This window comes from Siphateles boraxobius, unplaced genomic scaffold (assembly GCF_051911475.1).
Source record: "Siphateles boraxobius isolate OS27281-9 unplaced genomic scaffold, OSU_SipBor_1 2, whole genome shotgun sequence".
In the NCBI taxonomy this organism is placed as follows: Eukaryota; Metazoa; Chordata; class Actinopteri; order Cypriniformes; family Leuciscidae; genus Siphateles; species Siphateles boraxobius.
Window position 1 is genome coordinate 6,265,839 of NW_027508810.1, and position 16,943 is coordinate 6,282,781.

The following is a 16,943-nucleotide window of genomic DNA, read 5'->3' on the forward strand; positions in this document are numbered from 1 at the left end:
AGCGGTTTAAAAAAAATCTCATATTTTGTTCTAATTGTAATATAAATTAATATAGTTCATAAGAAAATAGTTATTTATAAGGTTATAATAATATTTTGCCACTTCAAACAGTGGGTATAAAATTAGACAAATTATATGGAATTCCAAATAAAAGATTGTCAAAGGCAATGACATTGACTGAAAATGACACACTCAACACATTTTCATACCTGGTGAACAAGAGCTTTATCATTTTATGATAATGATAAAATTATTTTAATGTTTCAATGTGACAAACATATTTTTTTTAACTTAAAAACAGGCCAGACTGTACAAGATTGTCCATACAGAGATAACTAATTACGACCGCTGTGTTATGTCTTTCAACAGCACATATACATATTCAACACTTGATATAATCTACATAGCTTACACTGCAGCAAAGGGAACACAATGCTATGTTTATTTGTTTTTGGTTTAAAACATCTAGATTATGCCCAAATCAAAGCATCAAGTCATTGCTTAAATAAATTAACTATTTTAGAATCACTTTCCTCTTTTGGCTGACTTTGTTAAAATAACAGGGGCAATGAATTTCAAAGTTTTTTTTTTAATCAGATGTCTGGGTTAAGTGCATTCGTGTATTCCCGCAGTCCTTTCAGCATTGACCCATTACCATGAACATCACGGTAAACACATGCACGGTCAATGCACAATACGTCTGAGCTTTAGTCTATGGTTTGTTTTTAAAACTCTGACTCACTTCTGTAAAAATTAAAAGGGCAGACATTACATGAGCAGTCAAAGGCATTTTACACAGTATTCATTATAGTGGTCAAGCTTATGATAATACAACTTCCCTCCCACACACACACGCGAAAAACTAGGCCATAGAGCAACTATGGGATTGCGATACCTCAGGTTATTCAGAGCAGGCCCTGAAAAGAAAAGTATAAAGTTAATGAAAAACACAAGCAACCCCTTGCCAGAACGTACATTGGCAAAATCTCTTTGTATCTTTAGTTACGGTATAACCATAGCTCATTAATATTCTCTTTTTTCATTAAAGATACAAAACTAGATTAAGAAATAGTGTAGGTTCAGTCAAAGTCAAAACAAGGTAGACCATACCTGCAAAAACATCAACATACTGTACGCTCTCATGCATTCAATCGGATGTAACTAAATACGCTGTAACAGGATCTGCAAACAATTTTCTTATGCATGCATTCGAACGTTTCACTGAGATTTGGTGCTAATCCAAAAAAAAAATCCTTTTGGCCCCATCCACCAAGTTTAGTCAATTGACTTATGAAAAAATATTATTAAAATATTGTAGCGTTTCACAGTTTTAAAGCAGATACGTATTGAAGAGACAATACATTTGAATGTGTTTGTTCCCATACAAATCTGCAAAAGTGTTTTTTGTGAAACGTTTCTCCATTTCAAAACAGACTCAAATATCATCATTTTTTCGTTAGCCTAGCCCACTGTTCAAAAAGGGACTGGTTAGACTGCAACAACATGGCTCAGTTGTCTTTCTATTCTTTCGAATTTGAGCTTAACACGCTGCTGTATGTTGGGTCCAAAGGCTGAAGAAATATGTGAAGAAAAACCAAGCATGAAGGCCTCGATACATGCTAACATTGGTAGTGGATGTGTTGGTGCTGGTGAATTTTGCCATCCACGTGTGAGTGGGTGTGTGTGTGAACGTCTGAGTAGATCTTTGGATAGACTTTGGGAGCTGCTTGGGCCAGCAGAAGCTGTTGTTGCTGTTGCTGAGCCAAATACTCCTCGTAGGTGACAGAGCCGATGCAGTCTTTATCAGCAGCTGCGATTGCCCGGTCTCTCGGGGCCGGCCGGGGGCCGTTGGGTAAGGACTGGGCTGAGATTATGGCCCCTGAGGAACAGTGCTTTCTGGACTGACAGAACCAGAGCAGGACGGTACCCAGAATGAAGACCACTCCTGCAGGGATGCCGATGATGACGGGCCAGGGAAGACTGGGAGGCAGAACCGACGGGATTGGAGAGAATGGCGGCTTTGGGTCTGGATGAAGACAGAGAAGTAAAAACCAGTGTAAAGAACAGCAAAACTGTTTGTTTCATGAGCAGCAGATCAGCATTTTAGAATGATTTCTGAAGAATCATGTGACACTGAAGACCGGAGTAATGATCACAGGATTAACTATATTAAAACAGAAAACAGTTATTTAAAATTCTAATTATGATCAAATAAATAATGCCGTGGCGAGAGACCAACAATTTTTTTTACTGAATGTTATTTTTTCATGCTGTTTTAGTTTTTCATACATGCAACTGTATTTGCATTAGTAAAAAATAGCATGAATAACTATTAGCTCGACTAATATAAGTGGACTACCGTGGAAAATTCAAATGCTACAGAAGTGTGAGATGTGTCTGAGAATGAAACTGACCAGGCAGCACAGTAAGAAAGGCACTGCGGAAGCTGTAGCCCATGGTATTGGCCCCCAGGCAGATGTACATGCCAGCGTCCTCCTCTTTGGCTCGAGTGATAAGTAGCTTGTTCAAATAGGATCCGTCTGGTCGTGACCACACTTCACCCGTGGGCAACACAACAAAGCGATGGTCTCCGACCTCAATAGTGGAGTTGTACTTGCTCTCACCGCCTGGTTCGACCCTCTTCAACCATTGGATGACCGGCTTCACGTCACTGCGTACTTTGCACTGGAAGGACGTGGTGCCACCGTAGTCTACTGTAGTATTTACTGGATGAGTGCCCGTCAAGATGGGCTTGGAATTTGTGCGCTCTATAATGAAATAAGGAAGATTTTATTTTCTAATCAGTATTTAACACAATTGTGGGTCTATGCAGTTCAGATTGGGCTTTCTATTTTCTGTACTAAAAATAGTTTTATGCTATTTCGAGTAAGGAAAAAAATGTCACATATGACCGAGAGCAAGATTGATAAACTTCCCACTGTTAGGATGTGGTTGTAAAGTCAGCAGACATAGCCGCAAATTAATCTGGAGCAAATAGCAATTGAACTGGATAAAATCTTTCTTTTCAGTCTTTACCAAACCAAACTAACACACCAAACAGTAACTGAACCTTGACAACTGATTTAACTGAGTTTAAACTCTACGTTACAACACTCAGGCCATATTATAGATATAGATTGAATATAAGATAGAATTCAAATTTTAAAAATAATAATACTAAAAAAAATCTTAAATATCATGCATTCCTAATGATGAGCCATTAATTTAATTTACAGCCATTAATTTACAGTTTACAGACAGTTTGGCTGGTGCTGCAGTGCATTAGTGCTGCTATTGAAGAATGCTACTCTTGTTTGTTAGGAATGATCAGATCAATTCTTCCCAACACCAAAATCTTGCAGAGACAGCTGTTAAACCCCCCTAAACAGCATCCAGCTACAAGAGAAGTAATGTTAAACTGTTGCTGCATGTATAAACATTCTTTCAGTCTACACTATATAAGTGAGTCATCAAATGTCAGGAGACGAGGTGAATGACTCACGGATGACTTCCACTTTATAGGTGGCATTGATCTCCCCGGCGCGGTTGGACACGTGACAGGTGTATTTGCCGCTGTGTTCAGGTGTGAGGTTCTTCAGGCTGAGAGTCCACTTCTTCTTGCGGCCCTCGCCCACCTCTCCGGGCGTCAGAGGCCTGCTGTCCTTCAGCCAGATGATGTCGGGTCTGGGGTTCCCGCTCGCGGTGCACTTCAGCCTTACTGAGCTACCCACCGGACGCGCAATCACGCGCTTTCTCATTTTGGCTGGCTGCGTGAACCGGGGCCGCACTACAAAGAAAGAAAAAAATCAAAGATAAGCTACTATACCTAAAACCTGAATGAAACCGGTTTCTATCAGTTTTGTCAGGTTTACAGCCTACTTTAGCAAGAAGTTTAATTATGAATTTCTCAAAGCTTTTCAAAGCATGCCATTTTTAACTTCAAAACTGAAAAAATAAGAAATGATTAAGAATTGATCAGAAAATCTTTTATTTTATTATATAAGAATATAAACTATTTACAATGGTATTTTTACAGTACGTTATGATAGCATATGTGTAATGCCTTTTATGCTTAATTAAAAACAGCAATTTTAATTAAATACAGTAAGAAATACTAAAGAGAATCTGAAAAGAATTTTCATTAAAGGGTCACTCCACCCATTTGCATTTAGATTTCCATTGTTAGAAATCCAGTCATACTATTGAATGGTAGTGCAACACTCTTTCATTTTCCCCTGAGACGAGAGAAATCTTCTATTTACCTTTTTCACTTCCTCCTACAGTGACGCAAAAATCGTCATTTTACGTCATTGTAGGAGGAAGTGTAAAAGGGGGGGATTTCTGTGAAGACTACAATCACTAGTTCCCACCCTTTCAAACCCGCCCATAGGGGGCTGGACATAATGCACTAACAGACCTATCACAGATCAGTGCCGGTGCTTTGATTTCACCGGCAGAAACTTTTTGAAAATATGGACGAAGGTACTGAATACGCAGACGGATGCATTATGGAGGATCTGTATTTTGACGAAGTTATGGTAGAAACAGATGTTCGTGGCTGCCTTTATGAGCCACAGTATAGCGACGAGCAGCTGAGGGCTATGGAGGAACAGGAGGCGGCTGGAGCTGCTGTCACCACAGCCGACGAGACGAGGAGCCCGCAATGGCTCGAGCTGGGGCATATTGGTGGTGCCTGTGCTCTCACTGTGCGCCAATGGACACAGAACAAGAGTCTGTCTGCTGCCGAGAATTCCAGCGGTGCTACGGAATCGGAGGATGACACGGACGTGTGTGTTGTTGCTCACCCGAGTTTCGCACCCCATATGGAGACCTACTTTAGAATACCTAACATCAACTGGCAACGTCAGCCAAAGCCTGCAGGGTCAAATGGTCGTCTTTCTGTAAAGTAAGTTTATTTTCATTTTGTTCACACGCTAATGTGGCAGGTTCATGGCACAAATATCTTGCAGTTAAGCTAGCTACTGTAGTGGGAGTGGTCTGCGGAGCTGAGCATTGCAATGCACTATGGGGATTGTTGTCTACAATCCACAAGCACTAAAAAGTCATTTTCTGCCTTTTATTGGCCAAGAAGGTCACAAATTAGAAATTTATGATACTATTCTACTACATATATGACCCACTTTCAATACATATTCATTTCTCCACCGGTGGAATGACCCTTTAAGAAAAATAGTTGCAAATACTCTGGAAACATTGCAGTAATGAGAATTTGGGGGAATAAAAACAGTCACAAGGCAAAAAATCTTAAAGGAGTAGTTCACTTTAAAATTTAAATTCTGTCATCATTTACTCACCCTCATATGGAAGCCCGTTTCCGCCATAGTTGAGTTAAAAAAAAAGATTATCTAAGTCATAATAATGAGAAACTTATAATTATAATTATTACATGATTATAATTATTATATCTCATAATTATGACTTAGTATCTCATTATATTGAGAAAGTTTCTCATAATAATGAGATACTAAGTCTTAATTATGAGAAACCTTCTCTTAATAATGACTTAAGTATCTCATAATAATGAGACATTTTCTCATAATAATGACTTATCATCTCGTAATAATGAGAAACTTTCTCATAATAATGACTTATCATCTCGTAATGAGAAACTTTCTCATAATAATGACTTATCATCTCGTAATAATGAGAAACTTTCTCATAATAATGACTTAACATCTCGTAATAATGAGAAACTTCCTCGTAATAATGACTTAGCATCTCGTAATAATGAGAAACTTTCTCGTAATAATGACTTAACATCTCATAATAATGAGAAACTTTCTCGAAATAATGACTTATTTTCTGGCACTTCTACGCATGCGCAAAGCAGTGGAGCAGAAGGGAGTGCCACGCTGGCGACATCCGCTGGTCAAAGCCGTGTAAATGCATTACAGCAAACATGGCACGCTCTGCGGTGAAGAACATTAATGATAAATTATCAGTATATAAGACAGGCTTCCATACTAGATAGTCTTTTATGCATTTGTAATATTCATTTGTATTATTGTGTATGAACAAGCAGCACAGAAGGGTTCTGTGTTCAAACAACGCGGCGCTCAATTGAAAAGAAGTTCAGCTTTTAAAAACACGTCTCAAGACCTTGCGTTTTCCCCATTCCACTGCCCACAGCCCACTTATGTGTAAATGTCCCAAAGTCATAAACATCTTAATTGATATCGTATTGATATCTTCAGATGAACCTGCACATCAAATATCCTAGACGCATCCGCAAAATACGTGATATACTAACAAATATACCCATATATTTTATGAAGATGTTACACTTAAACTTAACGAATAAATGTAATAATCCAACTTTAATCTGATAGTTTTGTAAGTTCACGTAACACCCTCGGTGTGCACAAGCAGGCGTCCTTCGTTACCATGGTAACGTCCTGCTTTTGCTTTCCACTTTCACACTTTTTCATGGGTATGGAAAAGTATGGAAGATAATGATGATTTTTAATTGATGTTATTTTATGAATCTACAGATTGCACTTCTTAGTTCACACTGACTTTAATGAAAACAACTGGTTTGCAGATCGTGCCATGTTTGCTGTGATGCATTTTCACGGCTTTGACCAGCGGATGTCGCCAGCGTGGCACTCCCTTCTGCTCCACTGCTTTGCGCATGCGTAGAAGTGCGAGAAAATAAGTCATTATTACGAGAAAGTTTCTCATTATTATGAGATGTTAAGTCATTATTACGAGAAAGTTTCTCATTATTACGAGATGTTAAGTCATTATTACGAGAAAGTTTCTCATTATTATGAGATGTTAAGTCATTGTTACGAGAAAGTTTCTCATTATTACGAGATGCTAAGTCATTATTACAAGGAAGTTTCTCATTATTATGAGATGTTAAGTCATTATTATGAGAAAATTTCTCATTATTATGAGATACTTAAGTCAAGATTACGAGAATGTTTCTCATAATTATGACTTATTATCTCATTATTATGAGAAACTTTCTCAATATAATGAGATACTAAGTCATAATTATGAGAAACTTTCTCATTATTATGACTTAGATAATCTTTTTTTTTTTCTCAACTATGGCGGAAACGGGCTTCCATACCCTCAAGTTATTTCAAACATGAATGAATTTCTTTCTTCTGCTGAACACAAAGGAAGATATTTTGAGGAATATCAGTAATCAGACAGTTGATGGACCCCATTGACTTCCATAGTAGGAAAAAAAAATAAAAAAATTTGTTCAGCAGAAAAAAGAAATTCATACAGGTTTGAAACAACTTGAGGGTGAGTAAATGATGACACAATTTTGATTATAAAGTGAAGTTAAAATCCATCTTTATGTTTTTTCGATTTTTGGGGGGTAAAATATTACCAATTCTTATGACATTTCAGTGTCCAATTCAGATTTTGGAAATCTGATGCCTAAAAAAAAATTTAAAAAAAATTCATGAATACTGCTTTTCCACACTTAAGAGCTTAAATAAAGGTAGAAGGGCGGAATACGGATTTATCATCAGAATGTACACAACATCGCTAACATTACAAAAAAAATAAAGCATAAAAGAGCAGACATGAAGTTCTTGTGTGGGCAAATTTACTGAGCAATGCACCACACCATGAATGCAATCAGACAAAGCAAACAGCAGCTCCTCTGTAGTTTCACTCTATAGTTCCCTGCTGACTGTTACTGCTCACAGTAGACTCTGAACAAACACCACAAAAGCAAATACAATAGTGAACTAAGCATCTCCCGCTAGCAGCCATCAAAACTGCTACGCTCCACAGTCCAAAAACAAGCAGGTCAGGCCCTCTTTGAACACTGCCGAGTTTAGCGGTGCTCCAATATCAAATCAGATGCCGGCCGTCAGATGGGAATGGAATGCTTCCCCCCCTCACACTTCACATAAATAGCCTGCTCTTTGGCTCGTCAAACGCAATTACCAAAGCAAACACTGGGCTCCAGGGGTAGGAGTGTCTGACTTCTGACCTATAATGCTGCCTGAATCATAATCATACACTGTTAGTTCGTTGGCCAGAGGAGAACTGGACTACCGACTGAGCCTAAGTCCTCCCATGGGTTTTTTCTCTATTTTATCTCCTTATGGAGTTTGGGTTCCTTGCCACTGATGCCTATGGCTTGCTTAGTTGGGGGCACTTAATATTCAACAATATTATTGATCTGCCTGCATTGACACCGTTGTATGAGAACTTAACTGAGCTGAACGATGACATCACTGTTTTCTCCAGAGCGGCTGAACAGTAAATTAACTAAATTAATAACTTGTTTACAACATAAATTAACCATCACTGAACTTACTTAAGCTGGACTATGACACCATTTTCTTCTAGATCTGCTGTACAGCCGAAATAAACTTTGTTGCATTTGTTCCAGTTAACACTGTAAAGCTGCTTTTGAAACAATCTATATTGTAAAAAGGGCAACACTTTACAATAAGGTTCATTAGTTAATATTAGTTAATGTATTTACTAACATGAACTAACAATAAGCAATACATTTGTTACAGTATTTATTAATCTTTGTTTAATAAGTTAGTTAATACAAATACAGCTGCTCATTGTTTGTTCATGTTAGTTCACAGTGCATTAACTAATGTTAACAACCTTTGATTTTAAATTAAGTAAATGTTGAAATTAACTAAGATTAATAAATCCTGAAGAAGTGTTGTTCATGTTAACTAAGGTAGTTAAATAATGTTAACTAATGAACCTTATTGTAAAGTGTTATCGTAAAATGTTTAATACAAACAAAGGTGACTTGACTTGGCTTGATTTGACTCCTGGGAGTCGTGGGCCATGGGAATAGTGTGCAGACTGTCCAATCTCAGACCACAGGGTCAGTATCTGGGAAGATTCAGCCACATGTGTGCCGGCCTGGAGACGGGGGTTTGAAGGGGAAATACAGGGGTGACAGACTGTACATGCTGTCAAAACACTCTGTGACAGGCTCAGTGTCCATTCAATTGGTCACATTTTTCCAGAAGGCTACATATCAAACATGGATCACTGATGCTCTTCCAGTAAACAGCATACTGTCATATTGTGCAAGACTATGAGACTCTTTTATTTATTCGCTTTGCGCCCTCACACGTCATAGCCCGCCAAAATGGGGGTGGCTTAGCGTATAAAAGCCAGGCTCGTAGGTTGCCTCACTGGTATCATCAGCTGAAGCGATAAGACGCTTGTGGCGCCTGCACGGTCAAGTTACGCAATACTCGTTCCCTCTTCTAGAGAGAACCGAGGTTACGTTAGTAACCGAGTACGTTCTCTTACGAGAGGTTCTCTCGTATTGCGTAAGCTAGCTTACGCTACGGGAACCGATTGTCAACGCCGTGCGCCCCCAGCCTCCACTTCATGAGTCCCAGGGATTCCCGGGGAACATAGATAAGTGGGAAACAGGTGGCCAGCAATGCAGGCCAGCACATGTTATAAGCACATACAGGGTATACAGAGCGGCGTCGCCGGTCCATAACTATTCAACCTATAGTGCAGCTCAACCAGGAGAGCTAACGTCGCGTGAGGGAAGTCCGCGCATGATAATCTGGGCAGGACAACACACTGCTCACACTGACAGAAGTCTAGCCAGTAAGCCGGGAACTTCCAGGTTATAAAACCTAACAAATGTGGCGAGACCCTTGGTGCGCCCACCAAACGAGACAAAGAGCTGTTCCGAACGCCTGAAAGAGGAGGAGCGTGTAATGTAAATCCTGAGCACCCTGACGGGGCAGAGGAGATTCACATCACCCTCAATGTCGGGTGCAGGCAGAGCCGAGAGAGAAATGACCTGCGCTCTGAATGGGGTGCCCAATATTTTACGGACATAACCATGTCTTGGCATGAGGATGACTTCATGAGTCATTTGGCCTGAACTCAAGACACGCAGCACTAACAGATAGCGCGTGTAGATCGTTTAACTGATGACAAAGCTGTCAGAAAAACGGTTTTGAGCAAGAGGTATTTTAGGTCCACGGAGTCTAACGGTTCAAAGGGGAAAGCTTTCAGGGCCTCTAGGACCAGTGAAAGATCCCAGATGGGAACCGAGGTGGGTCGCAGGGGGTTCATCCGTCTAGCTCCTCTAAGGAAGCGAATGACGAGCTCATTCCTTCCTATTGACTGACCGCGTGTCGGCTCAGCGAACGCTGCAACGGCCGCCACATAGACTTTAAGCCTGGATGGGGACCTGCCCTTATCCAACAGCTCCTGAAGGAAGCTAAGCAACCCCGGGATCCCGCACATTCGTGGGTCTAGATCTCTATCAGCGCACCATTTGGAGAACACCGACCATTTAGACGCGTAAAGCCGCCTCGTAGAGGGGGCTCTGGATTGCGTGATCGTGTTCATCACTCCCTCTGGCAGTACAACGGGTATACGTTGATCAACCATGCATGTAGAGACCAGCGCTCTGGATGGGGATGCCAGATTGAGCCGGCGGGCTTGAGAGAGGAGGTCTCTCCTCACCGGAATCGGCCAAGGGGCTGTGTGGGACAGCCTCATCAGCTCCGCGAACCAAGTTTGATTCTCCCAGCGCGGGGCTATAAGGAGCGCTATAAGTGGCGCGTTTCCCTGATTCTCTTGATTACCTGTGGTAACAGAGTAAATGATGCCATACAGCCTAGCATCCTCTGGAATGTCTTCAGAGGTATAATGCTGCCTTTCTGGAAAGACGTGGCTAGCGGTCAAACACGGCGCGCGCTGTGTCGATAAGCCAGCCGTCATAGCCACCGAGTCCAGTTCTATTCCTAGGAAGGAAACTGACTGACTGGGCAGTAATGAGCTCTGCCCTCGAAGACGGCGTCCCAACCCAGGTTGGAGGCGTCCGTCGAGATGACCAATCGGTGTGAAACAGCCCCCATCGTCACTCCCCGCTGGTACCAGTCGGCCGCTAACCAGGGCTGCAGAGCCGAAACGCAGCTCTGAGTCACTCTGATTCGCCTGTAGCCTGAAACCCAAGCCCGGTGAGGCACTTGGGAGTTCAGCCAGCGTTGTAGCAGGCGCATGCGCAGCAGGCCCAGCTGAAGCACAACCGCAGCTGGTGCCATACAGCCTAGCATCCTCTGGAATGTCTTCAGAGGTATAATGCTGCCTTTCTGGAAAGACGCGGCTAGCTGTCGAACACGGCGCGCGCTGTGTCGATAAGCGAGCCGTCATAGCCACCGAGTCCAGTTCTTTTCCTAGGAAGGAAACTGACTGACTGGGCAGTAATGAGCTCTTGGTCCAGTTGACTGTGAGACCCAAGCTTTCCAGATGGCTGAGAAGCGCAGCTCTGTGAGATATCAGTTCCATCTCTGACTGGGCTAAAATCAGCCAATCGTCCAAATAGTTCAGAATTCGCATCCCTTTCACTCTCAAAGGGGCGAGAGCCGTATCCATGCATTTCGTAAATGTACGGGGTGCTAAGGATAGGCCGAAGGGGAGGACGGTGTATTGATATGCCCGACCGTCGAAGGCGAATCTCAAGAATGGCCTGTGACGTCTCATGAGAGCTTTGTTCAAATGTCTCAGATCTAAGATAGGTCCGTCCTTCTTGGGTATGAGAAAATAACGTCTGTAGAAGCCTGACTCGCTCTGAGAAGGAGGTACTGGTTCTATGGCCCCTTTGCACAGCAGTTTGGCTATTTCTGCGCGGAGTAGATGTGCTACATCCGCTTTCACTTTCGTCTCGGTCCGAGCTCGAAAGCAAGGGGAATGGCGAGCGAACTGAAGCGACTAGCCCTGACTTATCGTGCTTAGCACCCAATCTGACACACCTGGAATAGCCTTCCATGCTTCTACATGTATGGCTAGGGGCAGAATGGACTCCGGGTTCCGTTGGCCGCGCAGCGCGAGCTCGGGAAACTGTACCGGAGGCGTGAGCGGGGTGCGCGCGCTCTCTGATATCAGTAACTGCAGCTCGCCGACAGCTGTAACTGCCTGAACCACTTGATATGACCCGATTACTGGGAATGGGGAACATTTCGTGGCGATATTTATTGCGAGCGGAGCCTGGGGCGAAGTATTTGTCCGTAAGCGTGAGTGCTCGTGGGAGGTCACGTGACTTACGTTCATAACATGGTCGCTGTGAGGCTGTTGCCATGTAACAGTTTGCAGCGAGTAGGTGTGAGGACAGATTTGTGGGCACATTGTCTACATCTAGCACTGGAGCGGCGTTTGCCAGCTTTATGAGAGTGGGCTCTGTGAGCGTGTGAGATACATGGGGCATAGTGGTTACATGTAGGGGTGAGCACTGACTTGTGGGCACATTTTCTACACATAAACACACTCGGCGTGAGCCGGATAACCAGACATTATACTCTTATAATGCATTATTAAGCAGCGCCGGGCGTTTATAAGTAAGCGTGAGTGCTCGTAAGCGGGCACATAACTTACATTAATATCCACGGGCAGAATAGCCTCCGTGTTCCGATCGCCACACTTCGTGGGCTCGTAAAACTGAAAACAGTGTGTGCAGGCGAGCAGGTTGTTCTACCGGCTCTTTGGCTTCTGAATACGCCGCTGCAGTAGCTTTTGTAGCCTTCCTGGGTCGAGGAGGAGGCGGAGTGATGAGAACTCGACCACTCCTCGCTGTCAGGGTGGAACAGCTGTCACCTAGGTCCATTCCTTTAGCTTCGTCCCCTGAGGCGGCGGCAGTGCGGGCCATAGCCGGCAGCTGCGTGTCCGGGAGGGGCGGAGAAGGAGAGAGAGAAGCTGGCGGGATGTAACGTAATCCTGCAAGCTCCGGGGTGACCGTATTTGCAGCGAAGGCCTCGAGTTGAGCCCGCAGGGTCGCCTGCGGAAGCGCTTCCCATGTTCCGTGCCCAGGCAGAGAGCGCTTCGCACATGGCGGCCTCCGGCGCTGGGCGGGGCTCTTTACGAGCCACAGGAAATGCGAGGCATTTTTAGAAAAACGCCTCGCGCTCTTTTAGAAAGAACACCGAACGCAATAGCATTAAAGGATATTCGTCGACGGATGGCGTAGCAGGCACGGAGGGCTGAAGGCGGCGAAGATGGCCGGCTTTCTCAGGCTCTTTCCTCTGCTTGCTGGTCGCTGGTTTCAACGGCGGCGGCTTCTCTTCAGAGTCCAGCGATGCGGAGAGCTTTGCTGAAGGTGATGAAATCAGTGAGGCAACCTACGAGCCTGGCTTTTATACGCTAAGCCACCCCCATTTTGGCGGGCTATGCGAAGCGCCCTCATTGGACGTGACATCACGCGCGAGGCTCAGTGGTAGGTTGCAGCAGTTGCCGCAGGGCAGCCAATGAGCACGCAATATAGCCTGCTCTAGGTCTGCTAGCTGCTGCACTGCGTTGACAATAAATACAAAATTAAGGAAAAAACTTCAATATCTCGAGCAAAGATGACTTTACCCGTAGCGTAAGCTAGCTTACGCAATACGAGAGAACCACTCGTAAGAGAACAGCAGCTGCTATGCTACAATAAAATGTCACTGCTACTATACTACAGTGACATTTTTTTTAACATTTTTAAAGACTGCTGGAAATAGAAGAGCTAAAATCATTTACAATATCTAAATGTTTCGAAGCTCTAGTTTTTCATGTTCTTCTTTAAATTTGTAATACAATGTAAAACAAAAAGTTGCAATTCATGAAAAGCAGCTTATGAAACATCTTGGCAGCTTTAGTGCATATTTTCAGTTACTTTCTGGGCAGCAATTATAAATACCAGGAATGAAGGAGATCAAAGGGGATTAGAGGACTGTAGCACCTTACCCAGTTTCCCTGTCAGGTCAGTGGAGTACTCGGTTTCACCAGCTGGTCTTGCACCTTCCCTACCAGCACTGGAGTCATCTAGAGAGAGAAAAAGAGAGGGAGAATTGAGCGTTTACATATCAAAATAGTATGCTCCTCTGAAAACAAATATGTGTGGCAATCTCAGAGTTTATTCTCATATTCATTGAAGTATCAATCAGATTACTATAATTCTTTAGCCAAATCGCTGCATTCCTTCAAACGCCTAAACCAAAATATAACTGTCTCCCGAACACTTGACTGGAGAGCAAAAATGATACTTTAGCTGAGAGCCTTCAAATATGGTCGCTGGTTTCAACGGGAAACATTTCAAGGTTGCATTGTTGCATTTCAAGGCTCGAGAGTGTCAGAATAAGGCCAGAACTATAGTTTACGCAAGTACGCAAAAGTAGACATGGCCATCGCACTGCAGGCATGCAGTCTTGCTGAACATGCTTAAGGTACACTCTTGTGAAACGCTGTGAAACCTGGGGTGGTAAGAAACATCCGTACTCAAGGGGGTGATATAGTTTCCTTCAGTTGTTTCTGTCATTAATCTGGATGTGTTCTTATTCAAGTTAACTAGCTATAACAGTCAGCTGGTAAAACGGAGAACAAGCTGACAAGATTCTTTTCAAACTGCTGACATTTCAGAGCACAGCAACATGCACAACTCATGTACACATACAGTATATGTAGATGTGTAAAGTATGTTTTGGGCCTAAATGTGACTCAGATATTGTCAGCATTCACACAAAATAAAAAATAAAAATGCATTAAAAACATTAAATGTTAAACAAATAAAATAAAAAAATAAACAATATTTTTTGATTACAAAAGCTGAAGATAAATTTGATGAACATGCACACTGAAGATTGAGGAAAGCCAAAGCCAAAGCTTTGCTTGTTTTCGAAGCAATTTACTAAAATCTTAAAGGTATAGTTCACCCTAAAATGAATTTACTCATTCTTATTTTCTCATCTCTTAGTATCTCTTATTATTCCCATCTCTTACTTATTGTTCTAATGCAGTAGGCCCTTCTTTCTTATGGACCACAAACGGAGAATTTTTTAGAATTTGGCTACGCAATACATACAATTTGTTTTCCTCAAACCCTAACCCCAGAACACTTGGAATATACAGCATGTGTCGCATGGGATAATTCAGTGATAATTCTGAGTCTTTTAAATAAAAAAATCTTGATTCTGGTTGCTATTCAATGCCATTATAGGGACGAGCGCCAGAAGGCTATATGGCTAGAAATCTGTGGCCCTTCTGCTCTAGTTACAGCCCCAGCTCATCCGTTCACCACATGACTGGTATTTTCAGGCCTGTCAGCTCTTTGAAGCTGTCGGGGTGGGGAGGTGTAACACTCCTGAAGGAGAGGTTCCAGTCTGGGCAAAGGGAAACAGCTCACTGCTGGGCAAACAGCTTAATTACTATAACTCTTACCCTCAAGTATGGTCACTCTACACATAGCTCTTTTGTTCATGTCGGGCTTACGCTCATTGGAACTATTGCACATACATTTTCATTGGCACCTTAACAGTGTTTTCAGGATTACCCTTAGGTTTGTCATTTTAATATAATTCATAAATGTAGTTTGCGTGTTAAAAACTGCTTCAGAACTTCCATAACATATATAGCGCACTGTGAGCTCATAAACCATGCACACATACTTCAAGACTTCCCAATGCCTGTAAAGGTGTCTGAGGAAAAAACGAGTTTGATTCATGGAAAGTCAACAAATCTTGGAAGTATGAGGGTTGTCAGGTTTCTAAACCAAACAAACTCCTGTTTCCCTTTCATTAAGGCGAAGTGACACCATAGCGTGCCACATTTCACACGTTGACCATCTCAATATGACTGAGATGTTTGGATAACCCTTCAGTATGTTTGCTTTCATGTCTGCAGTGGAGACGGCAGTAGAAAACTGGCTTTTCTGCAGGAAATCTGAGCGTAGGGCTCTGCTCCACTGGGGTTTCACCAGGTTTGTGGCCTTCTAGATGTAATGTTCATTGGTGAGGTTGCAGACCAGGTACCCTCTTTTGCTCTCTGGCAAGAGTTTCTGTGGACTTTGGCAAGACCTGCTAGTTCTTCGCTAAGCATGAAACATCCAACTTGGCTGTACCACGTCTTTCAGGGGTAGCAAAACCCACTGGTGTGCAAGATTTATTGCGCTTGCATGTTCGGTTTATGACCTCCAGTCCTGTCAAAAAATCTGAATCATGGCATCGATGAAGTTGAACAGTCACCACGTTTTTCTGGAAGCAAAGCAGCCACCTTCGCTCAAAGCAAAACAGTGTTTCTGAACACAACATGCTAATTATGCTGTCATCCTCTACGTCTTTGGTGAAGCTGGCTATGAAACCGGAGAGGGTTTGGAGACAACCCTAATGAATGAAATCTTGACAGGAGAGACAATATGGGGTGCTAGCTGTTAGCCTTTACCTTGGCTTTGATTTACTGAATTCCAGCACTGGCTTATGGAAACCATTACTAACTCTACTGCTACACAGCTCTATATTAACAGCCAGCTCTAAACTGTGAAAATTTATGGACCGTGGTCACAGCAGAGACGTTACTACATTACTGACTACAGACTAACCCGAGAATGAATAACACTAAGAAGTTGACAGATTAACTGCCTGCCAAGCATATTTATGTTCAATCTCACCAATGTATCTTTTGGCCACTAAAGATACATTGTATTTGGGGGGTAGAAGAACCTCGTTTGTGGATGTTTCACAATATGAAAAACTGTGACCTGGCTCAAACGTTCTTATATCAAGCTGTTTTTATATCAGTGAACCTATTGAATTCTGCCTACATTATCTTAAGATGAACAGCTTGATGTTAAAGCCGCTGTATTATGGTCGTAGCATCTATGAACACCAAATCACGATTGAACCCATTTACTTTCTTATTACACATATGTTTTATTTTAAATGATTCATTATTCCAATAGATAATAAAAAGCTAGCTAGATATTTAACTAAAAGTAACCCAACTCTCTCAAACTAATATTTTAATTTATTGGTCACATATAGCTATTGCAAAATGTGGTTAACATTTTTTGGATATAACAGCATCTGGAGAGTTTCCAGAAGGTACAAAGACTTGCTCCCACGGCTTCAATGTTGACCTGTTCCATAGCGTCAACTTCTGAGTCAGCCTGATCATCTACAGTCATTCCTGCTTTGGCA

The 16,943-nt window shown here is 42.3% G+C and overlaps 1 protein-coding gene across 2 annotated transcripts in view; it reads right to left on the bottom strand.

Moving 5' to 3' along the window:
• Positions 1-206: 206 nt before the first annotated feature.
• Positions 207-16,943, bottom strand: part of fgfrl1a (fibroblast growth factor receptor like 1a) — a 79,183-nt gene continuing 62,446 nt past the window's right edge. For both annotated transcript variants that reach the window (XM_077235740.1, XM_077235741.1), the window contains 4 exons: positions 13,720-13,797; positions 3,503-3,787; positions 2,415-2,768; positions 207-2,026 (listed from right to left, as the gene is read on the bottom strand). In XM_077235740.1, the coding sequence (XP_077091855.1) occupies positions 1,620-2,026; positions 2,415-2,768; positions 3,503-3,787; positions 13,720-13,797 (1,124 nt within the window). In that variant the 3' untranslated portion in view covers positions 207-1,619. The remainder of the gene's footprint in view (positions 2,027-2,414; positions 2,769-3,502; positions 3,788-13,719; positions 13,798-16,943) is intronic.